This window comes from Drosophila elegans, unplaced genomic scaffold (genome assembly GCF_018152505.1).
Source record: "Drosophila elegans isolate 14027-0461.03 unplaced genomic scaffold, ASM1815250v1 contig_149, whole genome shotgun sequence".
Taxonomy (NCBI): Eukaryota; Metazoa; Arthropoda; class Insecta; order Diptera; family Drosophilidae; genus Drosophila; species Drosophila elegans.
The window spans coordinates 26606153-26622758 of NW_024545513.1; the positions used below are offsets into that span (position 1 = coordinate 26606153).

Consider the following 16606-nt stretch of genomic DNA (forward strand, 5'->3'; position numbering starts at 1 on the left):
TTCAATTTTTTTTCAGTCCTGAACTATTCTTTTGAGTCTGAGGCCCTGGCAGTGCAGCTTATCGATAGTTGCTGCAGCCCTTATCGTCACTGTAATTACAATGAGGATTTGTTTTTGTCCACCAGATATTACGAGTTTACAAATAGATTATATGTGTTTGTAAAATGCGACTGCGGTAATATGGGCTTATAATCGTGTTATACCGTATGTGATTTTGTTTCAGTGCGTTTCGTGTTCGTTTTGGTTTTGCGTAAAAAGACCAGGCAGCTGGTCACAAACCAGCTCACACCTGCTACAAAAAGATAATAATTATTTGAAAGGTCGGAATTTAAAGGGATTTTAGCAGCTGTCATCATATTTATATACCGCCAATTTGATTGATTATGGCGCTGCCAAGAAAACTGATATCAAAGATCTGTAAGTAAAACAATGTTCGCAAGTACCGTTGTATATTCCCAAAACAGTACAATAAGCCTCCGCTTTTGTTGTGTGCGTCATGTGTGTGTGTATGGTATAGTGTTATAGTAGATTCACACATTTTAAAAAACGGGTCCTTGTAAGCTATGGCAACACGGCCAGCAGGCAATAGAATAAATAAACTGTGGTAAATAAAGAATTGTAACAGTGCCCTTTGTAAAACATTAAATTGTTTACAAAATTGTATTACAGACCTCAACTATTCTATTGAATCTCGAGGCCCTGGCAGCGGTGTTCATCGATAGTTACTGCAGCCCTCCTCGTCGCTGTAATTACAATGTGCATTTGTTTGTGTTCAACAGCATTGTCCGAATTTACAGTTTGTTTTTATGTTTTTGTAAAATGCGATCGCGGTGATATCGGTTTAAAAAGGTGTTGTTCCCGATGTGATTTTGTTTAAGTGCGTTTCGTGTTCGTTTGGAGTCGGTTTTGCAAAAAAGTCCAGACAGCTGATCACAGACCAGCTCACACCTGCTACAAAAAGATAATATTTATTTTAAAGGCTGTCATTTAAAGGGAAAAAGGCAGCTGCCGTCTCATTTTTATAAAAACAATTTGATTGATTATGGCGCTGCAAAGAAAACTGATATCGAAGATCTGTAAGTAAAACGAATGTTTGAAAGTACCGTTGTATGTTCCCACACACACACAAACAATAAGCCTCCTCTTTAGTTGTGTGCGGCGTACGTGAGCCTGAGTGTGTCCAATGTGTATGTGTGTGTTCTGTAAAGTACCACAGTAGATTATAAAGTTGCAAGCATCTTCTGCACATTTCGAAACATTACCACGCGTTCTTGTAAACAATAGGCAGCAGCCAATAAGAATACGGCTTATGTACTACCAGCTGCAGGCCAAAATTTAGCGTTAAAGTAACTTAATATACATATATTGTGGCCAACAATATCATTGACAAGTTTAGTAAGAAGTGATTGATAATGACCCGCATCGGTTTTCATTCATTTATTTATTTATTTTTTTGTTGAAATATGTGTGTACGTCTGATATAATATACCGACCCAGAAAAGGTAAACAAATAAATTAAAGAAACAGAGACTAGCTTTAACCACTAACCATACAACATATAGACTGGTCATTTCATACGACGCATTTGGACACAAAAAAACGGACCGCGGAAGGTCCACCGCTCTCACAGCAGCAGGTCCATGCACTTCGTGTGCGTTCGGGTTTTTTACTCTCTCATTCTTATTCTCATTTTTATGCTCGCGCACTCATTGCACGAGTTCAGTCGTTCAGTCGCAGAGAGGCGCTTTTTGAAGAAGGCTGTCCTGCGCTTGAATTCGTCTTTGTATGTATGCGTGATCATGCATTCTCATACACGGGAGCATGTGTGCGTTTATTTCATTTCGGCGCATCAAGAATATTTTGTCTTTTGCCACTTTTCAAACTTGGTACCCTAAGAATATGGGCGTATTTACTATTGGGTTATGATATAAATATTAATATTATATGTAACAATATATTTTTTTAATATTTCAGCATACATTTTATTTTTGTTTACAAATTCAAATCAGTGGTAGCAGTAAAATGTTTTACATATATGTATGTATTCGAATTTATAGAAATCAGTCCACTGAGATGGGAACAGGGCATATCGCAGTCGTGTCACTTGAAACACCGACTGCTCTTCAGTGGTTAAGAAAACTTCAAACTAAATCAATTCTTGTCGATGTTTTGCGAGCGGTTGGTGCCTGCATACCCTACCGACCGGCTTTTAGGACACTTGTTTTAAATGTTATGTTTAGTGATCTTTGGTTGATTTATTTTTTAATGATTCGCAGTGTTATTTTAATTGTCTTTAAACAATTCGTTAAAATTCAAGATATTGGTACAATTAAAATCTAAAATTATAATCATTAAAATAAATTATTATCATTAAAAAAATGTGGATTTTTATATTTGTTCCATTTACATTTTCAAAAATATAAAAAGTATTTTATTATTTATTACTTGTTTAAAGACAATTAAAATAACACTGCGAATCATTAAAAAATAAATCAACCAAAGATCACTAAACATAACATTTAAAACAAGTGTCCTAAAAGCCGGTCGGTAGGGTATGCAGGCACCAACCGCTCGCAAAACATCGACAAGAATTGATTTAGTTTGAAGTTTTCTTAACCACTGAAGAGCAGTCGGTGTTTCAAGTGACACGACTGCGATATGCCCTGTTCCCATCTCAGTGGACTGATTTCTATAAATTCGAATACATACATATATGTAAAACATTTTACTGCTACCACTGATTTGAATTTGTAAACAAAAATAAAATGTATGCTGAAATATTAAAAAAATATATTGTTACATATAATATTAATATTTATATCATAACCCAATAGTAAATACGCCCATATTCTTAGGGTACCAAGTTTGAAAAGTGGCAAAAGACAAAATATTCTTGATGCGCCGAAATGAAATAAACGCACACATGCTCCCGTGTATGAGAATGCATGATCACGCATACATACAAAGACGAATTCAAGCGCAGGACAGCCTTCTTCAAAAAGCGCCTCTCTGCGACTGAACGACTGAACTCGTGCAATGAGTGCGCGAGCATAAAAATGAGAATAAGAATGAGAGAGTAAAAAACCCGAACGCACACGAAGTGCATGGACCTGCTGCTGTGAGAGCGGTGGACCTTCCGCGGTCCGTTTTTTTGTGTCCAAATGCGTCGTATGAAATGACCAGTCTATATGTTGTATGGTTAGTGCTTTAACTGAGTGTTTTTGTAGACGTTCCTTACTTCAGATATTTTATAGCTAATCACGTTTCAAAAAATTACCTATATCCATTTCTTCTAAAGTGTATTCAATCCCAACCAATCAGTTCAAAGCCCTTCTGTCAAGACTAAAACATTAGACTTTAGTATCATGCCAAATTAGTAGTGTAATAAACTAAAAATGTATAACGTTTTTTGGGACTAAAGGTTGATTTAAAAATGATTTTTTTTCTCAAGAATATTTTTTTTAATATTATTTCCTTTTTTTTTCTTTTACAGACGATATAAAGGCACACGATAGCAGAGTCACGAGCCTTGATCTGGGCGAAACAGGCCGGGTGCTGGTCACCGGAGGAGAGGATCGCAATGTTAACCTTTGGGCAATTGGCCAGGACGAGTGCTTTATGGTTCGTTGAAATCCAGTCCCAATAGCAATCCACTTATCGAATGCTAATTTAGTGCCGCTTTTCTTCCAGTCTCTGACGGGCCACAATCGCTCTATCGATTGCGTCCGTTTTGCGTATAAGGATAACTTTGTATACTCCGCCGACGACATCGGAATCATCCGCAGATGGGACCTTAATTCCCAGAAAATTTATTCCACCTTAAATGGCCACATGAAGAGTGTTCGCACTCTGGACTTTAATCCATCCGGAGAATATGTGGTGTCCGGGAGCAACGATACAACCGTGAGGTAAGCCAAAAGTCGATATAAACAATCAAAACCACCAATGAGTCAAGGAGCAATCGCACGTTTGCTTATCAAATATCGCTATAAAATGAGTTTTCGCGGTTTGAACAGAGAAGGCGATATTTTCCTGTTTCCCTCATTCTCCGGTTGTTGAATTTAGGATGGAAAAGTTTACTACCATCATATTTATCATCAAAAGTTATCAGAGCCAGAGATTTCTATTTAAACAGTGTGTATGATATACCCGTTTACTATTTGAGTAACCGACTTTCAAACAATGAGTCTTAATGTGTTTCTAAAATCGTATAGAACTTCGTATCAAACTAGAACGGTCATATATCTGACAGTTAAAGGGTTTTGATAAAATTCCGATAACAATCACGAATTCGGATAAAATGCAAATTATGCAATACGATCACTGCAAAATCAATAATAACAAGAATGGAAGCAAACTCTGGCAAGCCGAAGTTCTTAAATACCAAATTAAAAAACAGCAAACTTATAATTTTTTTTTAAATTTATTTTTCCGATTGTTCTTATGGGTGCTATATGCTATAGTCGTCCGATCCGGCACGTTCCGACTTATGTACTACCTGCAATAGAAAGACAACTTTTGGGAAAGTTTCATGCAGATAGCTTTAAAACTGAGAGACTAGTTTGCGTAGAAACGGACGGACAGACGGACATGACTAGATCGACTCGCTTAGAGATGCTGATCAAGAATATATATACTTTATAGGGTCGGAAATGTCTCCTTCACTGCGTTGCAAACTTCTGACTGACAGTAGTGCAAGTATCACTCAGTTTATAGACGGATATGCTGATATCGGCTCACCTGGTGATACCGATAAAGAATATATACCTACATATATGTGTATAGGTCGGAGTTCTCTTATCTTGAAAGTTATATTTTGAAAACCAACAATGTGCCTGTAGGCGATCTATTAAATTCAGGTCAAATTTTTATTTGGAATATTAAAACGTGTTACAAAGAATACTTCTACCACCACGGGTGTTTAAACAGTCACATACATACATATGTATATGCACATTTTTGCATATGTACAAAGTAAACGGACGCGAATTAAAATCTAAAGTCAAAGACAATTCATCGCGACAAAGGCAGAGTCGTCAGAGTGGTCAGCTTACAGCTTGGCTACTGTGCTCTTGAGGTCGACGTAGGCTCCGGAGATCACCTCCTTTCCGGTCTCCACGACCACCGTGCGGAAGTTGATGCGAGTGCCCTGCTTCCACATGTCCACGCGCAAGCTCTGGCCGGGAATCACGGGCCCAGAGAAACGGACTTTGACGGCCTTGAATAGCGCTGCGTTATTGTCCGCGTACTGCGCCAGCACGGCTCGTACGGAGAAGCCCAGGGTGCAGAGTCCATGCAGAATGGGCGTCTTGAATCCAGCGAGCAGGGCCATCTGGGGATCGATGTGCAGGGGGTTGCTGTCGCCGGAGAGGCGGTAGAGCGCCGCCTGGTCATGGCTCGTGGCGTACTGGATAGAGGCGTCCGGCTGACGCTGGGGTGCTGGCTGCAACGGAACGACTCCGGCGATGGGCTCCTTCTTGCCGCCGAATTTGCCGGCGCCGACCACAAACGTGCTGCTCTGGTTACGCACCAAAAGACGGCCGCTCTCGTCATATGATTCGCAATTGGTAACAACCACGGCGCCGGAACCCTTGTCCATTACATCAAACACCTTGCCGCTGGTCAACAGAGTGCCGCTGGAGGGCAGGTCGTCCACGATCTCGAGGTACTGCTCTCCGTGCAGAATGTTCGTGAAGTCGACCTGGGTGTCGGGCAGGGCCTTACTAATCAGCTTGTCGGTGGACATGGCTAACAGAAGGCCGGGCAAAACGAAGAATGATGGAATTGCGGCGAAGTCGGCATCGTTCTCGTACAGGAAGCGCATGTCCTTGGCGTTCTTAGTAGACGCCCCGATGCCCAGGGCGTAAGTGATGAGCGACTTGCTGTTGAACTCGAATGTGTCCTCCACGGCGTCGCCACCGCCTTCCTTCAGCTTTTCAAGCACTTCCAGCAGGGTGCCGGAGGCCTCTGCGATTGCCCCCAAGTGCTTTGCCTTGGACATGTCCGTCACCTTTGACCACACATCCTTCACGTACTCAATGGTCACGGGGTCGTCCAACGTGGGACGCAGCACAGCGCCCTGGCCGCGCACAGTGTGCACCTTGGTGGCCCAGCCTGCGGCGCTCTCGATATAACTGCCTGTGGACGAGAGAAGAAAGCGGTTACTTTGTGTGTCTTTAAGCAAACAAGACTAGCGAAATCGAAATAACAAATTAATTACCGGAAGGAGGGCTATTCTATACTATGATACTATATACTATAATACTATAAGCTCTAATAGTTGCCTGGTTTTTATAATTTTTCATCATTTAATTTACTTGCAACGCAGTGAAGGTTTCAATTTCGATTGTGCTATAAAGATTTGAATTCGTGATAAGGATCAGCAGGCGAGCCGATATATGCATAAATTAAACGCTATCAATATGAAACTTGTCATGCGAACATTGAGCCCAAGTCTAAGAACCAGAGCAAAAAAAAAAGGTCCGTTTTGCCATCTACATAATATATATATATAAAATCAAAAGCTAACCACCAAACTCGGAAACACTCGTATAGAATTCAGCAATTTAGGAGCTCTTCTGAGAGAATGGGACTAAAAGTAAGGGACTCACCATTATCCTCGCAGGACTCGTGGCACAGATAGGCCACCACGGGGGCGATCAGATTGGGCTTCAGCTCGTTGAAGAGGATGTCGGGCAGGATGCCCTCGGTCATCCGGCTGGCGGCCGTGGGCACGATGACGTTGCACAGAATGTTGTTGCGGGCGCCCTCGATGGCCACCGTGTTGGCCAGGCCGACGAGGCCCATCTTGGCCGCCGAGTAGTTGGCCTGGCCGAAATTGCCGTAGATGCCAGAGTTGGACGAGGTCATGATGATGCGGCCGAAGTTCTGCTTCTTCATGTACGGGAATGCGGCCTGGGTGCACTTGAAGCTGCCCTTCAGATGGACGTCGTTGACCAGGTTCCAGTCCTGTTCACTGGTCTTCACCAGGCTGCGGTCGCGCAAAATGCCGGCGTTGTTCACCAGGATGTCCACGCGTCCGAAGGCCTTCACCGCCGTCTCGATGACCTTTGCCCCCTCAATCACGGAGTTGTAGTCGGCCACCGCCTCGCCGCCCATCTTCCGGATCTCCTCCACCACAACGTCGGCGGCCCGCTGCGAGGCTCCCTCGCCGGAGTGGGTGCCGCCCAGGTCGTTGACCACCACCTTGGCGCCCCGCTCCGCCAGCAAGAGGGCGTACTCCCTGCCCAATCCGGCGCCAGCTCCCGTCACCACCGCCACACGGCCATCGTAGCGAAGTTTTCCATCGGGGGAGGACATTGTAGTCGGGCTTGTAGCGAACTCTTGAATCAGGTTTCGATGCACAAATACGGACGCTCTTGTTGCACCGCCCTCAGCTGCGAAATACGAATGGAATGAATAGAAACGGGTTTGCTGGGACTTAATCTACGGCAGCGGCAGCGGCAGAGGCAGAGGCACAGAAGTTTCCAATCGCCGTAATCTTAAGCGAAAGGCGATAATGCGATAATGCTATCGCTTTGAGTGTGTGTATAAACGGGGTTCTTGGGTTGAAGAACCCATACCCATCGATTTCCTAGTGGCATGGCATGGTCCAAGTCCAGGGGTTCATGGTTCAAAGCCATCGGCGTTGAGCCGATGGAACAACAAACCTAGATACAAGATACATTGCGGCATAGGCGCAAATGCTGTGTAATGCCCCTACATGTTCGAGCAAACACCGCAGGTTACAATAATACCGATCCACTACTTACAGATCTCGACGGTTATTCGTTGGTATGCGCTCGAATGCAAAGATTAACCCAATATCAAAGGTACAAAGTGCACTCACTGTTTGTTGTCCAGATAAGTTTGCAATCTTTCACTCAACTCAGTTCATGACAATTTACTAAAAAATACCAACACACGTTCTGGAAAACATGACAAATATGGCAGCGGAATACCAAAAACTTGCTGTCATCGCAGACGCAAACCTTGGCTCGGTATTCCGCTAAAACTAGCAGGGACTCAAACCTTTAAACGTTAGCTATTTATATTGCCATATATATGACATTAAATTGGGCGTATTCAGTATAACAACATGATCACTGATCACTGATGGGTCAGTAATAGAAACTTTATAATTTAGTCTTAAAAAAACAAAGTATTTTTGAAATTGTTTAAGCTGTATGAGGGTTTTGTTTTATCTTTAGTGGTATATTAATTAGTTTTTAAGCCTGCAGAGCACTAACGAGGCAATTAAATTTTCAAATTGGAACAAAATTGGTGATTACTGGCGCACCACTCTAGTAGTTTTCCCAAAATTCTTTCTTTTATTCGGTTTTAAGGATACAGAATTCTTTTTTAAGGGCCCCTTTAAAGGTCTAAATCAAATTTTGGAGCATGGGCTTAACCGGCCACTCTAAAATATAAATTCTTTTTTCCTGAGAAATCTTTTTAAAGAGGGCTTATTCCTACTTTAAATCCCTGTCTTACTCATGATATGGCGGCAATAAACTCTTAAGTATGTTAAATAAGTCTGGAAGCTATATTAGATTCAGAGTATCAGACCGATATCCAAAGATAAAAAAAAACTTTCTAGCATGATTTTGCCTCTAACATTTTAAAAGGAGTTCTTAAGTGCTTCCCATGGAAGGAAGTTGTCTTTGGTCGCTTTGTCAACGTTATACAATCATATTTAACCCAACAATTTTCAGTTTTGTTAGAACGCAACACATTATTCCTATTTTGGAGAGCTTAATACCAGTAGCTTTTCCGTATTTATATTAGATATATATTAATCTCTCAATGCTGAGTGTTTCTTCAAATCTATTTCAAACATCCTTTATTTATAAAACATAGATTTCGGTTGCATTCTGCCTTTTCTCTTCACGCCACTGTAAACATTAGTAGGCAAAGGAATCCGGACAGGCAACCAAATTTTTATTTCGTACATTTTTTAATTGCTTCAAGAAAATTTGTATTAAACGAATTAAATAAATGTTTAAATATGCTGGCCAAAACCACTCTTTTTTCGAATCCGATAAGGTTTTTTTTTTTGAAAAAATCTTTCATTTAAATTAATCATACTCAAACTAGATGGTATTTTAATACAGAATACTTAATAGATAACACGAAAAAAGATCCAAACCGATTAAACCTTTTTACATATTTTACGCTAGTTTAAAGTTCGAACACTACTGTATATACATATTATAAAATCATTCTGGAATTTTTGGAAGAGAAAAGAAAAACTTTTACTGTGCAACATTTATATCCTCTGTGTGCACTGTAACATCCTTAATTGTGGTCTAAAACAAAAAAAAAACATTTTTTTTAACTTTATGATAGTAGTCTATGTTACAGTTACAATTTACAATTGCATTGTTATCATCGCTGCCAAATTACATTTTTTTCCTAGCTATGTCCGTCCGTGTGGATTTGAGATTTGACATGCAGATTTAAGTAATTAATTTTAAAACGTGGCCACGCCCACTTTAACGGCTACAAATCGCTAAAGTTTATCAAATCATTCTGAGACATGTTAGACTTTATTTATTGGGCTGTATGTGTGTGTTTCGGTCATATCTAACTTTATTTTTTTTATTGAGCTATTATTTTAGAAGTTACTGATTATTATTAAAAACTAACGCCTGTTTTAATGCAGTACCACTTTATGTGAAGATACAACTGACTTTGGTATTGAAAAAACCAAAGAACACAGTTGTGACCCGTGTTTCCCTTTTACCTCAGAAAGGCACAAAATGTTAAGTATAAAAATCTGAAACGATAATTTGATGCATGTCCACAGAAAAATATAAAATTATTTCTCATTTTAATTAATACCAAAAAATGTGTTTTTTATTAGAAAATGTTGACGTTTAATCTAGTTTAAAAATGCTAAACTAGCGGGTTTTTCAAGATACTTAAGTATGTTACAAGAGTTCCAGGACCCTTGATATTATCTAGAATTTATTTTAAAAGTAGCATCGAATTTATAACAAGTTGGGTATATGTCCGGTTTTAAAATAAACTAGCGCTGCGCAGAAATAACCAAATCCCAAGTCTCTAGCTTTAATAGTTTCTCGACGTTCATACAGACGGACAGACGGACATGACCAGATCAACTCGGCTTTTGATCCTGATCAAGAATATATATACTTATAGGGTCGGAAACGCTTCTTTGTTACATAATTTTAACGAATCCAATGGGTAACGGGTGTAAAAATTGAAAGCTTTAGGGAAAAAGTAATTGTCAAATAGGTTAAATGTCAGCTTAAAATGGATTTTAATAAATGTTTATCATATATAACTAAAATGCTTTTGTTGCTTTGAAATTTGTTTTTAATTTCTATCGTTTATTTAAATACTTTTAAGATACACTAACAAAAAAGAAACCTGTTGTTGGTGTACAGTAAATGGGGTTTTCGTACAGTATTTAAATGTTTATGTTTAGTATGAAATTAACAAAAAAAGAAAGCAAATTTCGGCAAGTCCAAATATATAATATAGTCCGATCCGGCTTGTTCCTACTTTAATAGAAAGCCAACTTTCATGCACATATGTAGCTTTCAAACTAAGAGACTAGTTTGTTAGAAAAGGACTGCTATTGATACTTATAAAAATATATATATTTATATATATGTATATAAACTTCACTTACTAATTTTCAAATGTTTTTTAATTCAGGCTTTGGGACGTGCAGAACGAAAACAACTGCATCAAGGTGTGTCGCGGTCACATGTCCCACGTGAATTCCGTCAAGTTTTCCCCGGACGGACTTTGGATTGCCTCTGCTGGCTTGGAGGGCTCCATCCTCATTTGGGACATCCGGAAGAGCAAACAGATAATGGAGTTCATAGCGGTACCGCCGGTTACGGCTATCACATGCGTTCAGTTTCATCCGTTCGAGTTCCTGCTGGCCGCCGGACGCATTGACGGCACCGTGTCCATTTACGATCTGGAGCACCAGCAGCTTGTCTCGCAGACCACTCACTTCTTTGGCCAAGCCATCAGATGTATAACCTTTAGGTGAGCTCAAGGAAATCCCTTAAATGAATGTGTATCTACTGGATTTAATGTACAGGAAGCATTCTATTCATTCATTTGCTCCTCTTCATGCTTTTAAACACAAACTCTTAATAAAAATAAGTGCTTAAATATAAACTAAGCCTCTTAGAAAATGGATAGCTACGTCGGAACAGTGAGCAAGTTCTAATGACATGATTTTCTTTAACCAATTATATTTCAGCGAAAACGGCGAGTGCCTTTTCATCGGCAGCGCTTCCGGCATTTCAGTCATTGGCTGGGAGCCGGACCGTGAGCTAGACCACATAAAAAGCACCTGGTCCTCGTTGGCCGACATGAAAGTGGTCAAGAATAAGCTGGTAAGTAATCGCGTCTTGTTCTGGAACTCACAATAAAATTCACCACAAATTTTGTTTGCAGATATGTGGTTGCCATGAGATCGACACCGTTTCGATCAACACCATTAGTCTGGACCGCGTAATACCGTTCTACCAGCCTCCGGACGCCCTACCAAACTTCAAGCACAACTCAACGAACCGAAAGAGTTTCTCCCGCGGCAACCAGAAGTTCCGACTGTCGCTGGGCGGCTCGAAGCCGGCCCAGGTTCAAGAGGAGCATGATGACAACAAGAGTGATCTGTCGTCGCCCAACTTTAGCCTGGAGGTGGTGGACGAGGCGGTGCTGGAGTCGGCGGAAACGTCTCCGATGTCCTCGCTGCCACCCGTCCACTTGGCCTCGACGGCGGGTTCGTCGGCCGACCTAGCGTCGCACCATATCGTGTACGGCGGGGGCACCATTGAGCCGGGCTTGCGGCAGGGTAAGTTTTCCAGGGTGCCCGACAACATGGCCAGCTATGCCAGTAGCTACGCCATCGACAGCCGCCTGATGTCGATGAACGACGCCAGTTTGCTGCACAAGCCGGATATCTACAGCATATACTCGCTGGGCAAGGACGAGGAGGTGGCGGACGTGCAGCAGCTGGAGTTCGGCCTGAACGACAGTAACCCGCCGATACTCAACAACTACGACAACTACGAGATGGCTGAGGACTTTCCGGTCAATCAGAACCTGAACTACATTGCCAGTAACTATAAGCCAGTACCCGCCACCTCCACTATCAACGCCTCGTCCAAGTCGATCAAGAAGACGACCACCACTACCCTGCACAAGCGGAACACGGGCGCCATGGGCAGCTCCAAACAGACGTCCACGGGCATCTTTGGTGGCAGCAAGCTCAGCCAGGTCTCCTCGGTTAGCTCCATGGAGCTGCACAAGCTTGACGACAACATGGTCATTAAAAAGTCATCCTCCTCGAATGTCGTCAATAAGAACAAGCGTCCGATGGGCTCGGCGCAAAGCCAGTTCAGTAAGGAGAACAGTCAACAGAAGAACATAAACGTGGAAATCATTACGAAGCCTCCGATGCGATCTCGCACCACCCTGGACATGCGTCCGTCGCTCCAGGCTAAAACTCAGGAAAAGCATATTCACGTGGGTGTTAGACGATATTCATACTGGACCAAGCACTTACATTCTCTTCCTAATTTATCACTGCAGCAGCCACTGAACAATCGCATCATGATGGACGACCACGACTTTGATGTACTGTCAAGATCGCATGAGGCTGTGCTGCAGGAACTGAGCAATCGCCAGTCCAGCCTGGACTTGTTGCGCCACGCCACCCGGTGAGTATGGGTTATGGGTCGCTTGCAAAATAGTTCCATTTTGTTTTTCGTAGCTTAAAAATAAAAAAATTCATTTTAATACAATTTAAGCTTGTTTTTCACATATATGTACCTTAATTGTCAATTATCAGTTTATGTGTAAACAGAAAGGAAGCAAGCACCACCAATATTCTTGACAACATTAAAATTATGTTTAAAAACATGGAAGCTATGACGATTTACAGCTCAATTATTTGATAGTTCCTATGGCAACTATATGATATCATTTTCCGATTTTAATAAAATTAAAAGCATAATTCTGAACTGTCAAATTATTAATTAGTCAAAATAAATTTCTAAACAAATTTAAACCGTAATTCTGAAATATTTATAATATAATTTTTTAAAATTTATTTTTCCGATTGTTTTTTATGGGAGCTATATGCTATGGTCGTCCGATCCGGCTCGCTTCGACAATAGAAAGACAACTTTTGGGAAAGTTTCATGCAGATAGCTTTAAAACTGAGAGACTAGTTTGCGTAGAAACGGACGGACGACGGACATGGCTAGATCGACTCTCCTAGTGATGCTGATCAAAAATATATATGCTTTATAGGTTCGGAAATGTCTCTACTCGCGTTGCAAACTTCTGACTAAATTCAAGGGTATAAAAACACGACTGAGAAAGTTTAAAGTTGCATCGCAAAAAATGGATATTTTCTTAGCAAAACTAGTAATCTATCATTCAAAAGTACATATCTTACCTTTTTGTTAGGATATAACAGGTTTTTTCTTTTGGGAGAAGTTATTTTCAGAGCAAACGCAGTAATTGTATTGAAAAAAGTTTAAAAAAACTCTGTAATAAAGAAATCTATAATTTCGTTTTAATAAAGCTGCACTTGCAGCTTGAATTAGTTATATAGCATTGCCCGCCTACAGGGATGCTATTAGCCAAGAAGAATGCCTTTGGCTGAAAGGGTTTGAGTTTCTTTTGCACTTTGCTCCCTTCTGTGTTACATTGTAACAAAGGCTTTGACTTTTTTTAAACAAAATTGCCTTATCTTGCTTGGAACAAGAAAAACATATTAACGCTTTCAAAAATTCGGAAATGGCAATCTCCTTTGCACTCTTTGTCGCCTCTGCTTTCCATATGTTAAAAAACTCGGAGTTTGCAAATTTGAGGTTAGAACCTAAAAAGTTTAATTTCAGAAAAAGTGCGCAAAAGTGCACTTTTATACTAACAGAATAGAAAAGTAATTGAATAATCTACAATATGTAACAAGTTTTAGAGTTTGAAAGTGCTTGAATCACTTTGTAGCTCTATTTAAAAATAACACATCACTACAAGCTTCTATATTTTTTGGGGTTATTACATACACAAAATAACAAGGACGTCACAATCGATAACTACAATTCACGTTTACAAACACATATTACAAACCACTATTGTTGGACTGCATGCCAAAAAATTGCACTTGAATTGGTTTTTTTGCTTCTTTTTTAGTGTTAAATTTGGAAGAAAAATTTACGACTTAACAGCGCTCGCTTCAAGTTGCACAAACGGCTGACTTTGACAGCTGATAGCTTAACAGTAATGTGGTCTGTTAAAATTTTGTGTTTGCAACATTTAAGATTAGGATTATTTCTATCCATCACGATTAAAAAAAATATATTTAACGACTTTTAAAAAAATGGGTTTTGGCCAAAAAGTGTGGTCGTTGGCCCCATAGTGCGATGTCGTTACGCCACGGGTTCTTTTCTTTTATACTTTTATCTTGAAATTTATTATTACTATAACTAATTTAATAACAATAACAAAAACGGAAGTCAATCATAATGTTAATGTTTTCTAGAATATTACATTTTTGCAATAGCTCCAAGGTTATATGAAATTCGGCTTGCCGAATTTGGCTTCCTTTCTTGTTTTAATAGTGCGTTACTTTGTCTTAATCAACGGCCTGATCCTTGTATGTATTTAAATGGTTATTTTTTCTCTGGGTAGCTGGCTAAAAAGACTTATATCTGTTGTAAACATTTTTTCCGAAACAATTCTTCCCGTTGCCATAAATTTTAAAATTATTTTTGATGCAGCTTTGTCTTAAAATGTCAAAGATAACAAAACTTTCATTTAAAATCAAAATACTATAATGGAATTTGTAATTGTATAATTTTTTTTAAGGAATTTAGACTCAGCCATTAAATAATAGTTATATTTGAAATTCCTAAGGTCACACGATGTGCTTGGCGCCTTGAGGCAAGCGAAGAATTGCGGAAAATCCATTTTCATAGATCTGCTCGGAGCCATACTGGAGAAACCGTAAGTAACAATTTGTATATAAAAAGCTAAAATTATATGTAAAAACCTGCTTTAAGGTCCTCGTGGAACTTGGATTTCTGCATGTTTGTGCTGCCGGAGATTTACGAACTTTTGCAAAGCCAACACAAGTTGTGAGTAGAGTTGAAAAAAAAACGGGAGGGACCATGGAAATAATTCGAGTTTTTTATTTAGCCATTTTACGATAGCTTGCGATACTCTTCGTATTATTCTGTCAAACTTCTTGCCAACCATTCAGGAAAACCTCGACTCCTGGGCCGCAAATGGCCTGGGCGTTGACGTGACCCGCGAGGATCGTCAGAGGAAGTGCGCAGAGTGCCAGCGGTGGCTGCTTCAAATCAAGAACCTGCCAGAAAGCATCCACTTCGGGTCCACGCTGTCACAGCTTCAGAACATAATTATTTTCTAAGGGCTACGCATATCCGTCTGTGAAGTCTCCTCGGCGTTCAGATCAGCTCTTGAACGGTACAAAAATCGTCAACAAAAAAAACCACCAGCTTCCCAAAACCTGATCCAAGCACAGCGTTGGGGGAAGTGGCCTCATTTGTCGCTCTAAGCTGCCAAACTAAGGAGTTAAAACAATCGTTACAGGAACAGCTGCTCGGGAGCGAGCTCTTCCGAACACTGTTTATCCAGCATTAACAACATTAGGGCCGTTTTTTCATTTCCATGTTGCGATGAAACGGGCTTTTAAACTGCGATGTTCTGTTCGATTTCCTAGTTTACGACTGCTTTCAGCGAACCATGAAGATGTGAAAACAGGCCTTAGTCATTTAATGATTTACACTATTAATTTGTTATGGAAACTAATTTATACAATTATTATTTACATAATCCTAAGTCTTATAAATTTGAAAATATATAAAAAAATTTTCAAAAATTGTCTAGTAAAGTCATTTTGAAAATCAATATTATGGTAAGTATTGCTTCCTTACCTATCTAGTAGCCCCGTACGAGTTGCGTTTAGAATTGGATCCGAGCTAGAGCTTGATCTATTTTTTTATCCATGACTTTGAAATCATAGGTCATGGAATAATGAAATCGTCGAGTAACAGCTCCTGTCATAAGCTATGATTCAATCACTCATTTGAAATTGCGCAGTTTGACTATCTCACAACATCAAAGAAAAACAAGAAATGAAGCAAACTTCGGCAAGCCGAAGTTCATATACCCTTGCAGCTATTGCAGGAATTAAATACTTTTGAAAACATTAAAATTATGATTTAATTGCGATACGTTGAAAAACATTGAAGCTATGATGATTTGCAGCTCAAATATTAGATAGTTATTTTATATATTTTTATTATTTCTATGGGAGCTATGTGATATAGTCGACCGATTTTGATGAAATTTAAACCGTAATTCTGACATATAGTAATGGATAAATATTTCAGAATTACGACTTAAATTTCATCAAAATCGGACGACTATATATATATAGCTCCCATAGGAACAATAAAAATGTATAAAATAACTATCTAATAATTGAGCTTCAAGTTTTGAAACACATACGCAAGTAAATCATAATTTTAATGTTTTCAAAAATATTTAATTCTTGCAATAGCTGCAAGAGTATATGAAC

General features: G+C 39.8%; 2 protein-coding genes and 1 long non-coding RNA gene across 5 annotated transcripts; 1 reads left to right on the forward strand and 2 right to left on the reverse strand.

The window, feature by feature from the left end:
- The first annotated feature begins 72 nt into the window (after nucleotides 1–72).
- LOC108141607 (katanin p80 WD40 repeat-containing subunit B1) lies at nucleotides 73–15614 on the forward strand. Of its 2 annotated transcripts, none has more exons than XM_017265061.2 (10): nucleotides 73–417; nucleotides 3494–3621; nucleotides 3691–3908; nucleotides 10687–11028; nucleotides 11249–11384; nucleotides 11446–12516; nucleotides 12583–12710; nucleotides 14917–15006; nucleotides 15063–15137; nucleotides 15199–15614. In XM_017265061.2, the coding sequence occupies exons 1-10, from the start codon at nucleotides 384–386 to the stop codon at nucleotides 15431–15433; spliced, it is 2457 nt and encodes an 818-aa protein (XP_017120550.1). In that variant the 5' UTR covers nucleotides 73–383; the 3' UTR covers nucleotides 15434–15614. The 2 variants fall into 2 exon arrangements, with proteins under 2 accessions (XP_017120550.1, XP_017120551.1); XM_017265062.2 differs by lacking the exon at nucleotides 73–417 and adding an exon at nucleotides 893–1076.
- On the reverse strand, nucleotides 879–1528 carry LOC121467067. The gene is made up of 3 exons (XR_005977180.1): nucleotides 1263–1528; nucleotides 1104–1200; nucleotides 879–951 (listed from the first exon to the last, which is right to left on the reverse strand). It is a non-coding gene; the product is annotated as an uncharacterized LOC121467067 (long non-coding RNA).
- LOC108141608 (peroxisomal multifunctional enzyme type 2) lies at nucleotides 4850–7905 on the reverse strand. 2 transcript variants are annotated; one of them, XM_017265063.2, is made up of 3 exons: nucleotides 7773–7905; nucleotides 6612–7397; nucleotides 4850–6138 (listed from the first exon to the last, which is right to left on the reverse strand). In XM_017265063.2, exons 2-3 carry the CDS (start codon nucleotides 7318–7320, stop codon nucleotides 5051–5053), a joined length of 1797 nt encoding a protein of 598 aa, XP_017120552.1. In that variant the 5' UTR covers nucleotides 7321–7397; nucleotides 7773–7905; the 3' UTR covers nucleotides 4850–5050. The 2 variants fall into 2 exon arrangements, with proteins under 2 accessions (XP_017120552.1, XP_017120553.1); XM_017265064.2 differs by having other exon boundaries at nucleotides 7850–7890.
- Nucleotides 15615–16606: the final 992 nt, after the last annotated feature.

What these genes read in the sequence shown, in the direction of transcription:
- LOC108141608 (XM_017265063.2), bottom strand. Translation starts at nt 7,320, where the DNA reads ATGTCCTCCCCCGATGGAAAACTTCGCTACGATGGCCGTGTGGCGGTG. An exon ending in CGAGTCCTGCGAGGATAATG is followed by an intron (nt 6,139 to 6,611) that starts GTGAGTCCCTTA and finishes TCTCGTCCACAG; the next exon opens with GCAGTTATATCGAGAGCGCC.
- LOC108141607 (XM_017265061.2), top strand. Translation starts at nt 384, where the DNA reads ATGGCGCTGCCAAGAAAACTGATATCAAAGATCT. An exon ending in AAAACTGATATCAAAGATCT is followed by an intron (nt 418 to 3,493) that starts GTAAGTAAAACA and finishes TTTCTTTTACAG; the next exon opens with ACGATATAAAGGCACACGAT. An exon ending in GCCAGGACGAGTGCTTTATG is followed by an intron (nt 3,622 to 3,690) that starts GTTCGTTGAAAT and finishes CTTTTCTTCCAG; the next exon opens with TCTCTGACGGGCCACAATCG.